Consider the following 16,894-nt stretch of genomic DNA (forward strand, 5'->3'; position numbering starts at 1 on the left):
CAATATTGTGTTAGGGAAGGAAAGATCAGTTTTAATTTCAATCCCAAAAAAGTGTAACGCCAAAGAATGTTCAAACTATCATACAATTTCACTCATTTCAAGTGCTAGCAAGGTTATCCTCAAAATCCTTCAAACTTGGCTTAGCTGTACATGAACCAAGAACTTGCAGATTTTGAGGAGGCAGAGGAACCAGAGATCAAATTGCCAACATTTGTTGGATCACAGAGAAAGCAAGGGAATTCCAGAAAAATCATCTGCTTCATTGACTAATTTAAAGCCTTTGACTGCGTGGATCACAACAAACTGTGGAAAATTCTTAAAGGGATTGGAGTACCAGACCAACTTATCTTTCTCCTGAGAAGCTTGTATGTGGGTCAAAAAGCAATAGGTAGAACCAGCCATGGAACAATGAACTGATTCAAATTGAGAAAAAAGTGCTGCAACAAGGCTGTATATTGTCAACCTGCTTATTTAACTTTTATGCAGAGTCCATCATGCAAAATGCTGGGCTAATTGAATCACAAGCTGGAATCAGGAATACTGGGAGAAATATCAACAACCTCAGATACACTGATGCTACTATTCTAATGTCAGAAAGCAAAAAACTAAAGAACCTCTTGATGAGGTGAAAGAGGAAAGTGAAAAAGCTGGCTTGAAACTCCACATTCAAAAAACTAAGATCATGGAATCTGGTCCCATCACTTCATGGCAAATAGTAAAGAAAAAGTGGAAGTAGGGACAGACTATTTTCTGTGGCTCCAAAATCACTGCAGATTGTGACTGCAGCTTTTTTTTTTCCATTTGTTTTTATTAGTTGGAGGCTAATTACTTTACAATATTGTAGTGGTTTTTGCCATACATTGACATGAATCAGCCATGGATTTACACGTGTTCCCCATCCTGATCCCCCCTCCCCGCTCCCTCCCCATCCCATCCCTCTGGGTCATCCCAGTGCACCAGCCCCAAGCACATGCATCCAACTTGGACTGGTGATCTGTTTCACACTTGATAATATACATGTTTTGATGCAGCTTTTAAATTAAAAGACACTTGTTCCTAGGAAGAAAAGCTACAACAAATCTAGGCAGTGTATTAAAAAGTAGAGACATTGCTTTGCCACCAAAAGTCCTTGTAGTAAAAGCTATGGCTTTTTCCGTAACCATGTGCAGATATGAGAGTTGGACAACAAAGGACTGAGCAATGAAATAATGCTGCTTTCAAACTGTGATTCTGGTGAAGACTTTAAATGTCCCTTGGATGGCAAAGGGATCAAACTAGTTAATTCTAAAGGAAATCAACCCTGAATGTTCACTGGAAGAACTGATGCTAAAGCTGAAGCTCCAATACTTTGGTCACCTGATGCAAAAAGCCCAGTCATTGGAAATGACTCTGATGCTGGAAATGATTGAGGGCAGGAGAAGAAGAGCATGACAGAGAATGAGATGGTTGGGTAGCATCACCAACTCAATGAGCATGAGTTTGAACAAACTCTGGGAGATAGTGAAAGACTGGGAAGCCTCATGCACAGCAGTCCATGGTGTTGAAAAGTGTCAGACATGACTTAGTGACAGAACAACCACATTTATACGTATACCACAGTTTCCTAATTACTGTAGGTTTTAATGTTAAATCTTGTAATTAAGCAGTGCTCTTCTGGAAACCCTTAGGTATTATGTATTCTCTGACTATCCATCTGGAAAATCTCAAAAACTGAAAATTCAAATATACTTAATTAAAAATATGATGTGAATAATAAGATAACAAACATAAGAAATAAAGCCAAATCTTGTGTTGAGTTTGCTTTCTAATTAAGAAAATCACCCCAGAAATTAAAAGACAAAATCTCGTATAGTGGATACATAAAAATTAAAAAGATTCTTGTAATGAAAATCAACATAAAAGTTGAAAGTAGGAAAAAAAATATTTTCTCTACATTTAAAATACAAGAGATTGATATATCAAATGTTCCTAAAAGTTTGACAATTAATAGTGTTTAACTTCAGAAGAAAGGACATTATGTTGCTATTCAATTGCTCAGTCGTGTCTGACTTTGTGACCCCATCAACTGCAGCATACCAGGTTTCCCTGTGTATCCCTATCTCCTGGAGTTTGTTCAGACTCACATCCATTGAGTTAATAATGATATCCGACCACCTCATTTTCTGTTGCCCCCTTCTCCTCCTGCCCTTAATCTTTTCCAGTATCAGGATCTTTTCCAATGAATCGACTCTTCACATCAGTTGGCCAAAGTATTGGAGCTTCAGCTTCAGTATCAGTCCTTCTAAAGAATGTTCAGGATTGATTTTCTTTAGGATGGACTGGTATGAACTCACTGCAGTCTAAGGGCCTCTCAAGAGTCTTCTCCAGCACCACAGTTTGAAAGCATCAATTCTTAGGCAATCAGCCTTCTGGACCAACTTTACATCTGTACCTGACTACTGGGGAGGCCATAGCTTTGACTGAACGAACCTTTGTTGGCAAAGTGATGTCTCTGCTTTTTAATACACTGTCTAAGCTGTCATAGTTTTTCTTCCAAGGAGCAAGCATCTTATAATTTCATGGCTGCAGTCACCATCTGCAGTGATTTTAGAGCCCAAGAAAATAAAGTCTGCCACTATTTCTACTTCCCCCCATTTATTTGCCATGAAGCAGTGGGACCAGTTATCGGTCTTAGTTTTTTAAATATTAAGTTTTAAGACAGATTTTTCACTCTCCTCTTTCACCTTCATGAAGAGGCTATCTAGTTTCTCTTCACTTTCTGCTCTTAGGGTGCTGTCATCTGAATAACTGAGGTTATTGTTATTTCTCCCAGCAATCTTGATTCCATCTTGAGCCTCATCCAGGCCAGAATTTTGCATGATGTACTCTGCATATAAGTTAATAAGCAGGGTGACAATATATAGCCTTGTCACTCTTCTTTCCTAATTTTGAACCAGTATATTGTTCCATGTCTGGTTCTAACTGTTGCTTCTTGACCTGCATGCAGGTTTCTCAAGTGGGGCAGGTAAGGTGGTCTGATAGATCCACCTCTTTAAGAATTTCCAGTTTTTTATGATCAACACAGTCATAGGCTTTAGCATAGTCAATGAAGCAGAAGCAGATTTTTTTTTCTGGAATTCCCTTGCTTTATCTATGAGCCAATGGATGTTGGCAATTTTCTCTCTAGTTCCTCTCCATTTTCTAAATCCAGCTTGTACATCTGGAAGTTTTCAGTTCATGTACTGTTGATGTTTAGCTTGGAGGATTTTGGCATTACCTTGCTGGCATGTGAGAAGGCTGAGGTTGGAGTGACCTTTGAGAATTTCTCACTGAGCTTCCCTGGTGGCTGCGATGGTAAAGAATTTTCCTGCAATGCAGGAGACTGGGGTTCGATTCCTGTGTAGGGATGATTCCCTGGAGAAGGAAATGGCAACCCACTCTACTTTTCTTGCCTGGAGAATCCCATGGACAGAGGAGCCTGGTGGGCTACAGTTCACAGAGTCACAAAGAGTCAGACATTATTGAGTGACTAACACTTTGCTAGCATATGAAATGAATGCAATTGTGTAATAGTTTGAATATCCTTGGCATTACCCTTCTTTGGGACTGGAACAAAAACTGACCTTTTCTAGTCCTGTGGCCACTACTGAGTTTTTCAAATTTGCTGGCTTACTGAGTCAGCAGATTAAGAGAGTCATCTTTTAGGATTTGAAATAGCTTCACTGGAATTCTGTCACTTCCACTAGCTTTGTTCATAGTAATTCTTCCCAACGCCCACTTGACTTGAGCACTCCAGGACTTTTGGCACTAGGTGAGTGATCACACCATTGTGGTTATTCGTGTCATGAATACCTTTTTCATAAAGTTCTTCTGTGTAATCTTGACACCTCTTCTTAATATCTTCTGCTTCTGTTAGTATCGTGCTACTCGCTCACTCGGGTCCAACTCTTTGGGACCCCATGGACTGTAGTCCACCAAGCTCCTCTGTCCATGGGATTCTCCAGGCAAGAATACTGGAGGAGGTTGCCATTTCCTTATCCAGAGGATCTTCCAGACCCAGTGATCTGAGCCACCAGGGAAGAACTGTCAGCAAGCTTCTGTCATGTCCATACCATTTCTGTCCTTTATTGTGCCCATTTTTGCATGAAATGTATCAGTGTGCAAAAATTCAGATGACTGACAATCTCCAGCTTCAAGTGTTACAGTATTTATAACCTCTGTAGAGACAGGCTGCAGAGTGATGTTTGAAGAAATTTTGCAGAATAGTCATGTAATTCTTTGGTGTCTTATTCCTTTCAGTGAGGAAGTGAGTAATGATTTGCTCGGAATATTTAAAAAGTCACTTTTAATATACAAACAAGCATAAAAAAGCAGCAGTGTGAGGTAGGAGGTAGATGGGACCCCCAGGGTAAAATGATTTGAAATTCATTCCCTAAGGACTGAAACTCCAGAATATTAATAGCAGAACAATTGAGAGAGGAGGCTGGGCTTTGCCGAGACAGAAGACTGGAGAATATATATTTCTCTTTCTCAAAGTCAGGAGACCTCCTCTACTACACTTGTGCAGAAAAGTCTCTTTGGAGTTCAAAAGGGGAGTGATACTAAAGGATGCCTTACCCATAGATCTTTTCAGTGGAATCTATCTTAGCTAAGACATGCATGCGCACACATGGGAGTATCTTGAGATATACCAAATATGGACTCTGAACCAGGCAAATCCAAATTATTAAACACAGCAAACCCCCAGAAGAAATGTCCTATAAAAGTAATTTAAACTACCATTAGGGTACAATTCAATGACTCTCTGAATCTGCCCATGTCTATCCACAGGTACTGAACTCCTTTATCCTCCTAATAAATACTTGTTTCACTACTCTCCATCTTTGTGGGAATTATTTTTCTGCAAAGTGAAATGGCCAGAGTCTTGTCACTAACCTCTGCCTAGCAGTTAGTATTTGGTAATCTCACACTGCAACCTGATTTCAATCTCTGATTGTGAACTGAAACCCTGCTTCAAGCCACTGAAGGCCAAGGCCACCTGATACCAAGTGGAATTCCATAGTAAAAAGCTTTCTACCATTGTATAAAACTACCAATAATTTAAAGACAGAGCCACCAAAATTCATGAAGTTGATCCATTAGCTTTCAAACACATAGGAGCCAACCCCCAGCAAACCACTCTCTTTGAATTCAAATTCTATTTAATTAAAGTGATAGTCTTCTGAGATTTTCTGCTATTTTTAAGAATGGTGGGGTTTATACTATGTCACTCCAAAACATAACATTTTGACATGAGGATACTTCAAGATAAAAGCAATAAAGACACAGCCAACTCAGAAAAAGCACTTTGCCTCCCCTTTAAGTGACTGAAAGAAAATGTACATTCCCTCATTCTTGGGGAATATCTGCAATTATAAAGGAAATTTACATTGGAAAGGGTGCTTATTCCAGAAATGGCTGTCTGAGGAGGCCTTACAAATAGTTGTCAAAAGAAGAGAAGCAAAAAGCAAAGGAGAAAAAGTAAGATACACCCATTTGAATTCAGAGTTCCAAAGAATATCAAGGAGAGATAAGAAAACCTTTCTCAGTGATCAATGTAAAGAAAAAGGGGAAAACAATAGAATGGGAAAGACTAGAGATCTCGTCAAGAAAATTAGAGATACCAAGGGAACATTTCATGCAAAGATGGGCTCAATAAAGGACAGAAATGGTATGGACCTGACAGAAGCAGAAGATATTAAGAAGAGGTGGCAAGAATGCACAGAAGAGCTGTACAAAAAAGATCTTCATGACCCAGTTAATTACGACTGTGTGATAACTTACCTAGAGCCAGACATCCTGGAATGTGAAGTCAAGTGGGCCTTAAGAAGCATCACTACAAACAAAGCAAGTGGAGGTGATGAAATTCCAGTTGAGCTATTTCAAATCCTGAAAGATGATGCAGTGAAAGTGCTGCACTCAATATGTCCCCAAATTTGGAAAACTCAGCAGTGGCCAGAGGACTGGAAAAGTTCAGTTTTCATTCCAGTCCCAGAGAAAGGCAAGGCCAAAGAATGCTCAAACTACCACACAATTGCACTCATCTCACACGCTAGTAAAGTAATGCTCAAAATTCTCCAAGCCAGGCTTCAGCAATACATGAACTGTGAACTTCCAGATGTTCAAGCTGGTTTTAGAACAAGCAGAGGAACCAGAGATCAAATTACCAACATCTGCTGGATCATCAAAAAAGCAAGAGAATTCCAGAAAACATATATTTCTGCTTTATTGACTATGCCAAAGCCTTTGACTGGGTAGATCACAATAAACTGTGGAAAATTCTGAAAGAGATGGGAACTCCAGACCACTTGACCTGCTTCTTGAGAAACCTGTATGCAGGTCAAGAAGCAACAGTTAGAACTGGGCATGGAACAACAGACTGGTTCCAAATAGGAAAAGAAGTACGTCAAGGCTGTGTATTGTCACCCTGCTTATTTAACTTATATGCAGAGTACATCATGAGAAATGCTGGGCTGGATGAAGCACAAGCTGGAATCAAGATTGTCGGGAGAAATATCAATAACCTCAGATATGCAGATGACACCACCCTTATGGCAGAAAGTGAAGAAGAACTAAAGAGGCTCTTGATGAAAGTGAAAGAGGAGAGTGAAAAAGTTGGCTTAAAGCTCAACATTCAGAAAACTAAGATAATAGCATCTGGTCTCATCACTTCATGGCAAATAGATGGGGCAACAATGGAAACAGTGACAGACTTTATTTTTTTGGACTCCAAAATCACTGCAGATGGTGACTGCAGGCATGAAATTAAAAAATATTGCTCCTTGGAAGAAAACCTATGATCAACCTAGACAGCATATTAAAAAACAGAGACATTACTTTGCCAACAAAGGTCCATCTGGTTAAAACCATGGTTTTTCCAGTAGTCAGGTATGGATATGAAAGATGGACTATAAAGAAAGTTGAGTGCCGCAGAACTGATGCTTTTGAACTGTGGTGTTGGAGAAGACTCTTGAGAGTCCCTTAGACTGCAAGGAGATCCAACCAGTCCATCCTAAAGGAAATCTGTCCTGAATATCCATTGAAAGGACTGATGCTGAAGCTGAAACTCCCATACTCTAGTCACCTGATGTGAAGAACTGACTCATTGGAAAAGACTCTGATTTTGGGAAAGAATAAAGGTGGGAGAAGGGGTCGACAGAGGATGAGGTGGTTGGATGGAATCACTGACTCAATGGACATGAGTTTGAGTAGTCTCCAGGAGCTGGTGATGGACAGGGAGGCCTGGTGTGCTGCAGTCCATTGGGTTGCAGAGTCGGACATGACTGAGTGACTGAACTGAACTGAACTTTCCTTCTGCCAGTTATTCTTCTTCTATCTCCTCTCCCTCCCTCTCCTGCCCTTCCTTCTTTTCTTTCCTATAATTTCATTAAACAACAGAAAAACTCTAAATCACTATACTCAATCTTTGGCACTTCAAAAATCCTCCTTTGCTTTTTCCTGTCACTAGAAGATAATTCAGGTCAACACATACTTCATTTATCTTTTCTTTTTGCATTCATTCATTTCACAGATATTTAACAAGGACCAATAACATCAGGAGCTGAGTCTACAAGACCAATTTCCTAATAGTATTTAAAAGATGTATAATTTTCTGTACACAGGTTTGTGAACTTAACAGTAACCCTTTTGTAGAATCTGAAAATATTATATATATAATCTTCATGCCTTGGAATTACACAGTCAGATTCCCATAAAAAATGAAAGAAAGCATCCAGGACAAAATTGTACCCAAAGTAGTTTGAAAGAGGCAATTTATCTTCTGAGCAGTTGTTGGCAAAGGGTCATGCAGACACTCTTTTATTATGACTTGTGGAATTTCAATTCAGTTCAGTCACTCAGTCATGTCTGACTCTTTGTGACCCCATGGACTGCAGCACACCAGGCTTCCCTGTCCATCACCAACTCCTGGAGCCTGCTCACACTCATGTCCATCGAGTTGGTAATGCCCTCCAACTAACTTGTGGAATTTAATGTAATGAAAATGATGGCATTCATGTTTCAAGGCTCTGAACCTGCCACTCATGTTTCTTGAACTTAATTCACTGTGTATTCTATATTGATTTTCTTTATCTGATAAAGAGATTTTCCTTCATTCTTACCCCATAGATGCCACAATTTTTTCTCATGACTTTTCTAAGAGCATCTTTGAAGTCTTTGTTCCTCAGGCTGTAGATGACAGGGTTCAACAGTGGGGTGACCACAGTATAGAAGACAGAAACAATCTTGTTGATATCTGGTGACAGGTGGGCACTGGGGCGAACATACATGGAGATCATGGTCCCATAGTAGATAGTGACAACAGCTAAATGGGAACCACATGTGGAAAAGGTTTTCATTCGGCCAGAGGCTGAAGGAATTCTCAATATTGATGACACAATAAAAACATAGGACATCAGCGTAAGAATAAAGCAAATGCACAGCACAGCAATTGACAGGATAAAGATGACCATCTCAGTGACATAAACACTGGAACATGAGAGCTGCATGAGGGGTGGGAGGTCACAGAAGAAATGATTGATCTGGTTGGGCCCACAAAAGTCCAACTTGGAAATCATTAGAGAGGGCAGAAATCCTGTGCCAACTCCTGTCAACCAGGAGATAGCCACCAACTTGGTGCAGATCTCAGGACTCATCAGGAAAGAGTAGTGCAGTGGACTACAGATTGCCAGATATCAGTCATAGGCCATCACAGCCAGAAGAAAGCACTCAGTAGCCCCGAAGAACACAAAGAAGTAGAGCTGTGCTATACAGGCATGGAAGGAGATGGCTTGGCGCTGGGAGACTAGAGTGGCTAGGAGAAGGGGCACAGTGGTGGATGTAAACCAGATCTCCAGAAAGGAGAGATGTTTGAGGAATGTGTACATAGGTGAGTGCAGCCGCTGGTCCTGGCTCACCACGACAATAATGACAATATTCCCTGTGACTGTGAGGAAGTAGATGAACAAGAAAATGATGAAAAGCAAGGTCTGCCACTCAAGAAGGTTCTGGAATCCCAGCAGCTGAAACTCAGTAACATTGGACAAATTTTGGGACTTCATTGCCTGTAGAAGAGGAAAACATTTTGGAAAAGCATTGTTTGCAAGGCATAAAAACATTTATAAATACTGACATCTGGAACTTCAGAGACAAATTTTTAAATTAGTTCAGATCTTTAGGTACTGCATTATAGAAGAGCAAATGCATGATTTCATCTTTTAAAGAATACATTTTGAGATCAGAAGCTGAATATGGATATGAAATCTTGGAAAGAACCTCAGCAAACTTCATTTGTTGGATTCTTTGAATTCTACAAGTGGTCTCAGGTTCAAAGACATAGGCCAAAAAGGACTCTGACTAAAATCAAACTTAGAAACCGATGATAATAGTAAAGTTAAAAAAAAAGTCAAGCACATAAGGAAGCAAATACCTTCCTTTTCTCATATGTGGGCTTTGTCTGAAAAAGAAGTTAGACACAGCGTAACTCCTAAGATACCTTGGGAAAGTTTCTCCTTCCAAACAATATTTAAGGATAACCTGCTCTCCGTGTTCATGTGTGTGTGTACGCTTTTGTGAAGCCTTGTACTGAGCTAACTTGTACCTTCGTTGCTGTCCTTGTCCAGCTGGATACCATGCTCAGCCACTGTATTCACTCATTTCTGCATACACTTCAGTTCAGTCAGTCATGTCCGACTTTTTGCGACCCCATAGACTGCAGCATGCCAGTCTTCCTGTCCATTACCAACTCCTGGAGCCTACTCAAACTCATGTCCATCGTGTTGGTGTATATATTCAACAGTATTTTCCTTTGAAAGTGAAGTGAAAGTGAAATTCACTCAGTTGTGTCCAACTCTTTGTGACCCCATGGACTATGCAGTCCATGGAATTCTCCAGGCCAAAATACTGGAGTGGGTAGCCTTTCCCTTCTCCAGGGGATCTTCCTAACCCAGGGATCGAACCCAGGTCTCTTGCATTGTGGGCATATTCTCTACCAGCTGAGCCACAAGGGAAGCCCCAATTTTTCCTTTGCTTCCATTCAGTTCATTGTCATAACCAGTTTTGTTAGTCAGCATTCACCTGCCATACATGAGTTTTCTTTCTGTAAGGGAGGTGAGAGACAATAAGGTAGCCATTTAAAATTTACAGCCAATGAATTCCAATGCATCCTTATTGCTTGGAGCATTCATTCTACATGTCCTTTATCTATTCACATTCCATTTTCCTTAGTGATTGCTTCATAATCTTCTTCTCTTTTCAAACTCACAACACTTTCTCTTTGGGAGTATCTATACCCTCAGCAAAATATTAATACCTACTGTACTATTAAACAACAACAACAAAATAACCAGAAAAACAAAACTGAAATCCTCCAATGGGAACATCCAAACTCTCAGGCTACTAAATTCCCCGACTACCTACCCTGAGTTCGTGTGCATCTGCTCCCTATTTCTTCCTCTGAATAAACAGTGTAAGCCCAGGTTAAGGCAAATCCCTCTACAGGTGATACAGGTGTTGCATCCTCCCATGTAGTTGAAGGTATTGCTGGTGTTACTCCCCCTTACTCCCTGAATAAACAGTGGCCCCCTCTCAGTTGGATCATTTCCTCAGTTTGTTAGCATGCTGGTTTTCTCTCTCTTTTATAAAGGCAATCAGAGCAATAAAACGTCTTGATGCTATTCTTTTCTCCAAATACTACCTGCATTTGTCTGTTCTTTTTAATCCCTTCTCTTCTGAAAAGTATTGTCTCTGTTCACTGCCTGTATTCCCTCTTGAATCCACTGAATTATGCTTTGCCCTCTTCAGGACAGCAAAATCATTCTGCTGCACTATTGCCCTTCAATCATTCATCATCATTCCTAATCGTTCTGATGTGTTGATGGTATGGCACCTTTGATCTTTCCCTCTTTCTGGGGCTACTATGCATGACCATGCACTCTCTGAGTTCAGCTATAGACTTTTCTTTCCACGTTTTATCTGTTTCCTTTTTCTAGCATCTCCACATCCTCTAACCTGTAAAATATATGACTTTGAGGCTGAACACCTCTCAATCTACCTCATTTTCCTCATGATTTCAAGATGTCTCTTGATTTTAAATGCTATTACTTGGACTTTAATCCCCTAAAGTGTGAATCAAGCCAGAATATAAGACTCATGTAAACAACTGCCCCCAGTGGTCATGTATGGATGTGAGAGTTGGACTGTAAAGAAAGCTGAGTGCTGAAAAATTGATGGTTTTGAACTGTGGTGTTGGAGAAGACTCTTGAGAGTCCCTTGGACTGCAAGGAGATCCAACCAGTTCATCCTGAAGGAGATAAGTCCTGGGTGTTCACTGGAAGGACTGATGCTGAAGCTGAAACTCGAGTACTTTGGCCAGCACATGCGAAGAGTTAACTCATTGGAAAAGACCGCGATGCTGGGAGGGATTGGGGGCAGGAGGAGAAGGGGACGACAGAGGATGAGATGGCTGGATGGCATCACCGACTCGATGGGCATGAGTTTGAGTCAACTCTGGGAGTTGGTGATGGACAGGGAGGCCTGGCGTGCTGCGATTCATGGGGTCGCAAAGAGTCAGACATGACTGAGAGACTGAACTGAACGGAACTGAAACAACTGCCCTATTTGAAGTGCAGACTGACACATTCAATCAGGGTCTGAAACAAAACAAACTACCCTGCATTCCTGCCTCACCCTCCAGTCTCCTCTAAGTAAGTCTCTCTCATCTCATTAGGTCCCTCCATCCTCCCACTTGCTCAAGCCAGAATTAAATTTGATTCTTGTTTGTCACAGACCCAGTATCGGATTCTCACCAAAACTGCCTGGCTCCACCTGAAAATATATCTAGAAACTGTTCACCATTTGGCAACTACATCGCATCCTCCCTGGAAAAAAAAAAAAGTTCCACTTACTCTTACCTGGATTGTTCAATAGACTCCTTGCCGTCTCTCCACAGCTACCCGCCTTTCCTTCTTCAGTAAATCCTCAGTAAAGCAGCCAGAGTGAAACTTTTAGAACAGAGTATGCCATTCCTCTGCTTAAAGCCCACAGCAACACCCAGATTCTACAGGAAACATAAATATCGCTGAAGTGTTCCTGATAAGTAAACAAAACAATGTTGCCAATCAGCTTATTCACATGTTTCATAGTTCTCAATTTTTGTTATGTTTTGCTTTCACCTCTTATACTTGGCTAAAGTCACTAGAAATATTATCTTCATTTGACAATGAAAAATTCATATAGAGTAAAAATGATATTTAACAAAATCCATGTTGGGCTTTCCTGGTGGCTCAGACATTAAAGAATCTGCCTACAATGCAGGAGATTTGGATTCAGTCCCTGGGTTGAGAAGACCTCTGGAAAAGGGAATGGCTACCCACATCAGTATTCTTGCCTGCAGAATTCCATGGACAGAGGAGCCTGGTGGGCTACAGTCCATGGGACTGCAAAGAGTTGAACATGACTGAGGGACTAACATTTTCATTTTTCACGCATTTGTTACCAGGGACACACTAATGGATTTCTCTTTTTTATCTTTTCATTTCTTGTAAGTATATTACCATGGAAATCAATTAAATATAAACAATGAGTAGATTAAAAAAATAAACATGGAGAACAATAAGGCTCCACAGGGAGCCCACAGGGAAAGCAAAAGAGCATTGTATTATGATTGACTAAGTTTATAAGGCATTTGGCTCAATTTCCTAGTCATATAAAATTTCTCCCATTATGTGCATCCAAGGGAACAAGGAAGCTGAACTTTACTAATCACCATTCTTTGCTTAAATACTTTCAGAAACGAGGAACTCAACCCCTAAAGAAATAATGATCATTTACTGATTATTTCCAAGAGTTAGAGTCACCTTAACTGCATTGAGCTAAAAAAAAAAAAAAAAAAATGTTTTCTAAAATGCTGTGCTGAGTTTACTTAGCACTAGAATAAACAGTGTAACCTCAGATCTAATGCTGTAGCTTTATTATGCAAATTATATGTATGAAATTATACAAAAATAAATATAATCAAGAATGTTATTGTTTTTATATGCAATGTCGCACAGAGTCATCTAAATGGCCTTTGGCATCTCAAGACATTTTTGATTACTCTTCAGCTATTACTGTTTTATATGCTAAACAATTTAGGCAAGACAATTTGTCTCAAAGTAGTTAGAGTATCAGCAAAGGCTAAATTACCTTGGTAATGAGGAATAGTCTTTAGAATGCAATATATTCACCCACAACAACCAAAATAAAATTTGTGTCATCAACACCAAACATACCATTTAGATTTCTTTAGGAAAAATTTCGAACCTGTCCACAAGAACCTCCCCTACCTGTCAATAACCACAGCATGAAGAGCCCTAAATCATGGATACCGCATCTGCCTTGCCCTCCTGGAACCCAAATGTGGGCTGTGCTTTTTTCTTGAGTGGAAATTTGCCATCTTCTGTTGGAGTTTGATGCTGTGGAAAGCAGACTTTTCCTTTCAATAACTCTGTGTTTCTTGGGACCTGGCTCTTCTGAGTACTCTGTTCCCCAGATTTTTTTTTTTTTTCTGTAATTTGCCAATCAAGCTAGTGGAACCAAAAATGGAACCAACCTTCTGAGATTCAACTCTGCCCACTGAGGTTTATATGTCAGTAACACTCAGGATAGATGCAAATCTTAAACTCTTTTGAAAGTATATTTTTAAAATTTAACTTAATATCAATCCTAGTGATGTTTGACTAAAAGTTAAATCAAATTAAAAAGTATGTTTTTTAAATCTAGCAAGCAGGTAATTAGTGAGAGGACTGACTGTATGAGAGCTGGGTTTTGTTGCATGGTATTTCTTCATCAAGCTTTAATTGTAGGTGTGGCTAAATTTAAAAAAAGTCATGACTGAAATGATTGTTTTCATTCATTCAATTAAAGCAATCTATACACAAGTTCACTTTGAGTGTTAGTCTGTCAATCTAACAAAAAAAAAATACAATATGTGAATCTGAGAATTAGGAGATGAGTTGGAAAAGAAAAAGTTTTTAATCCATCAATAATATAGCAGGATTAAAAAATCAAGTGTATTAAAGTCTATTTAATTAAAAAGATCTAATTTATTACAATCCTCTGGAAGAGAGCATGGCAACCCACTCCAGTATTCTTGCCTGGGGAATACCATGGATAAAGAAGCCTGGCAGTCTATAGTACATAGCGTCACAAAGAGTGGGACATGACTGAAGCAATTTATTAATATTCAATGATATCATGCAATTTATTAATATTTTTAGTTGTTTATATATTTTAATTTAAAATAAAATATTAAAAGATTGAGCAAATGAAAAAAGAAAAACAAATTACAATTGCATTTATTTTGGATGGGTTTATTATTAATTTATTCAGCAAATATGCATTTGGCACCTACTATGTGCTTGGAGCTCATCCAGGCATTGGAATTCACCAGTGAATCACACAAACACTATAGTCTGAAGAGGTAGGCTGACATAATTATTTATTGGTGTTTGACTTACTTAATATAATTAAAAAATATTTAAACTAATGATTTCAAAATAATGTGATTAATGTTATATATATATATATATGAAGACTTCGAGAAGTAAAGAATATGCAGATTAAAAATGTATCCTTTTAAATATCTATAGTACTGTCTCCCAGAATTAGCTACCTCATACTTTACCTTCCATACTTTTTTGTGTCCCACAAGTGGAGTAGTATAATTGAGTTACTACTGTACAGCCTGGGCTACCCTCCCGGCTCAGTCGCTAAAGAACCTGCCTGCCATGCAGGAGACCTAGGTTCGATTCCTGGGTTAGGAAGATCCCCTAGAGAAGGAAATGGCAACCTACTCCAGTATTCTAGCCTAGAGAATCCCGTGGACTGTAGCCTGGGGTTGCAAGAGTCGGACACGACTTAGCGACTAAACCACAACCACCACCACTGTATAGTCTCTATCTTGGCATGCACGCATGTGTGCTATGTCGCTTCAGTTGTGTCCGACTCCGCAACCCTGTGGACTGTTGCCCGCCAGGCCCCTCTGTCCATTGGATTCTTCAGGCAAGAATGCTGGAGTGGCTTGCCATGCCCTCCTCTGGGGTATATTCCTGACTCAAGGATCAAACCTGTGTCTCTTATGTCTCCTGTATTGGGAGGTGGGTTCTTTACCTGTAGTACCATCTAGGAACCCCCAATATCTTGGCATATTGGCAGATAAATTTTTAAGCCTGGATCTTTCCCCTTTTTGCAGAAAATTTTACAGATAATTTGCATCATAAATCTCACACAAGACATTGCATACATTATTTAATTTATTCCAGAAGCTATAGGGGACCCTTACTCTATGAAGCCCAGAGTAAAAGACTCTGGAATAAAAATATGAATGAGATAATATTCTTTTCCTTGAATCTATCAAATGACCTTAAAAATTCTTAATGTAAATCCATTTTAAAGTATAACCTTAGGGAGTAAATCTCCTTTTGTTAACATGTACATGTGATGATTGGAGCTCATATGCACAGAAAACAGGTCAAGGGCCAGCATTTCTTCCACTGCATAGATCAGTATCTTAGAAACCCTAGGTTCTCACTCACAGTCACAAGAAAACTTCTCTGCTTCACATTTTCTCTCTGAATTCCCTCCAAAGAACAAAGAATACTCTGGATGTTGGCACCCCTTACAAAGCCAATGAATGCTGAGGTTGTGTCTTCATGGGATATTAGACAACCTTAGCTCAGTGAATGATCAATATAGACTCTGGGGAAAAGGAACAATAAAAATGCAGGATACAACTGCTGAAATGAAACAATGGGATACTGCTTAGCCATTTACATGAATGAAATAATGCCATTTGCCACATCATGGATGGAACTAGAGATTATCACACTAAGTGAAATAGGTCAAACAGAGAAAGACACATAACATATGACATCACTTATATGTGGAATCTAAAATAAGATACAAATGAACTTATTTATAAGACGGAAACAGAGTCACAGACATAGAAAACAAATGTATGGTTACCAAAGGGGAAAGAGGGAGATAAATTAGGAGTCTGGAGTTAGCAGACATAAACTATTATATATAAAATAAACAACAATGTCCTACTGTAGAGCAGAAGGAACTATATTCAATATCCTATAATAAACCATCATGAAAAAGAATATGAAAAATAGTTATGTATATGTATTTATCTATATCTATACCCATATCCGTATCTAGCTAGCTAGCTGAATCAGTTTGCTGTATACCAGAAACTAGCACAACATCATAAACCAACTATATTTAAATAAAAGACAAAAATTTTTTTTTAAATGATGGAAAAACTGAAAAAAAAAAAAAAAAAAGCAAAAACAAAAAACAGAGATCCTTTTAAAAGCCACAAGCAGGAAGGAAAGTGCTGGCTCAGTTGCTTTTGAGGTTTGTGCTGGCCTTTTTTTTTTTTTTCAGTACAGAGTGGGCTGAATTTGGGACTAGGAGATATTAAATTCTCAAAGCTGAGGCAAGTGTATGGTCAGAAAGAGCTGGGAGCCTTGTTGAAAAGGACTCAGGCTAGGAAAGAAAACATGGATGCCCTGGAAAGATGGTTTCAGGAGCCCAAAGCCACTAGGTCAGGAAGTCGGGAAAGAAACAGGGAGAAATGGTCAGAGGAGGAGGATCCTGTATTGTTAGAGAAGGCAGAATACATGTGAAGTGTAGTATTGGAGAAGGATAATGGCAGGAATTGAGGATGTTAACTAAAAGATTTAGAACTATGCAACCTGAGTCAGAAATGGAGTTAGGGTAAAGTTAGGGTAAAGATCCTGGAAGAGGTGACCTGAGTCATCTGCCCCTGCCTCTCACCGGGAACTTATCTACTGCCACTCATCCTCATCTTGCACACACACCAGCCTGCCTG

General features: G+C 39.4%; 1 protein-coding gene across 1 annotated transcript; it reads right to left on the minus strand.

Moving 5' to 3' along the window:
• Positions 1-8,105: 8,105 nt before the first annotated feature.
• LOC133061346 (olfactory receptor 11L1-like) lies at positions 8,106-9,077 on the minus strand. Its single transcript, XM_061149356.1, is given in 1 exon segment — positions 8,106-9,077. A coding segment is annotated over 1 exon segment (972 nt).
• Positions 9,078-16,894: the final 7,817 nt, after the last annotated feature.

Source organism: Dama dama, chromosome 9, assembly GCF_033118175.1.
Source record: "Dama dama isolate Ldn47 chromosome 9, ASM3311817v1, whole genome shotgun sequence".
Lineage (NCBI taxonomy): Eukaryota > Metazoa > Chordata > Mammalia > Artiodactyla > Cervidae > Dama > Dama dama.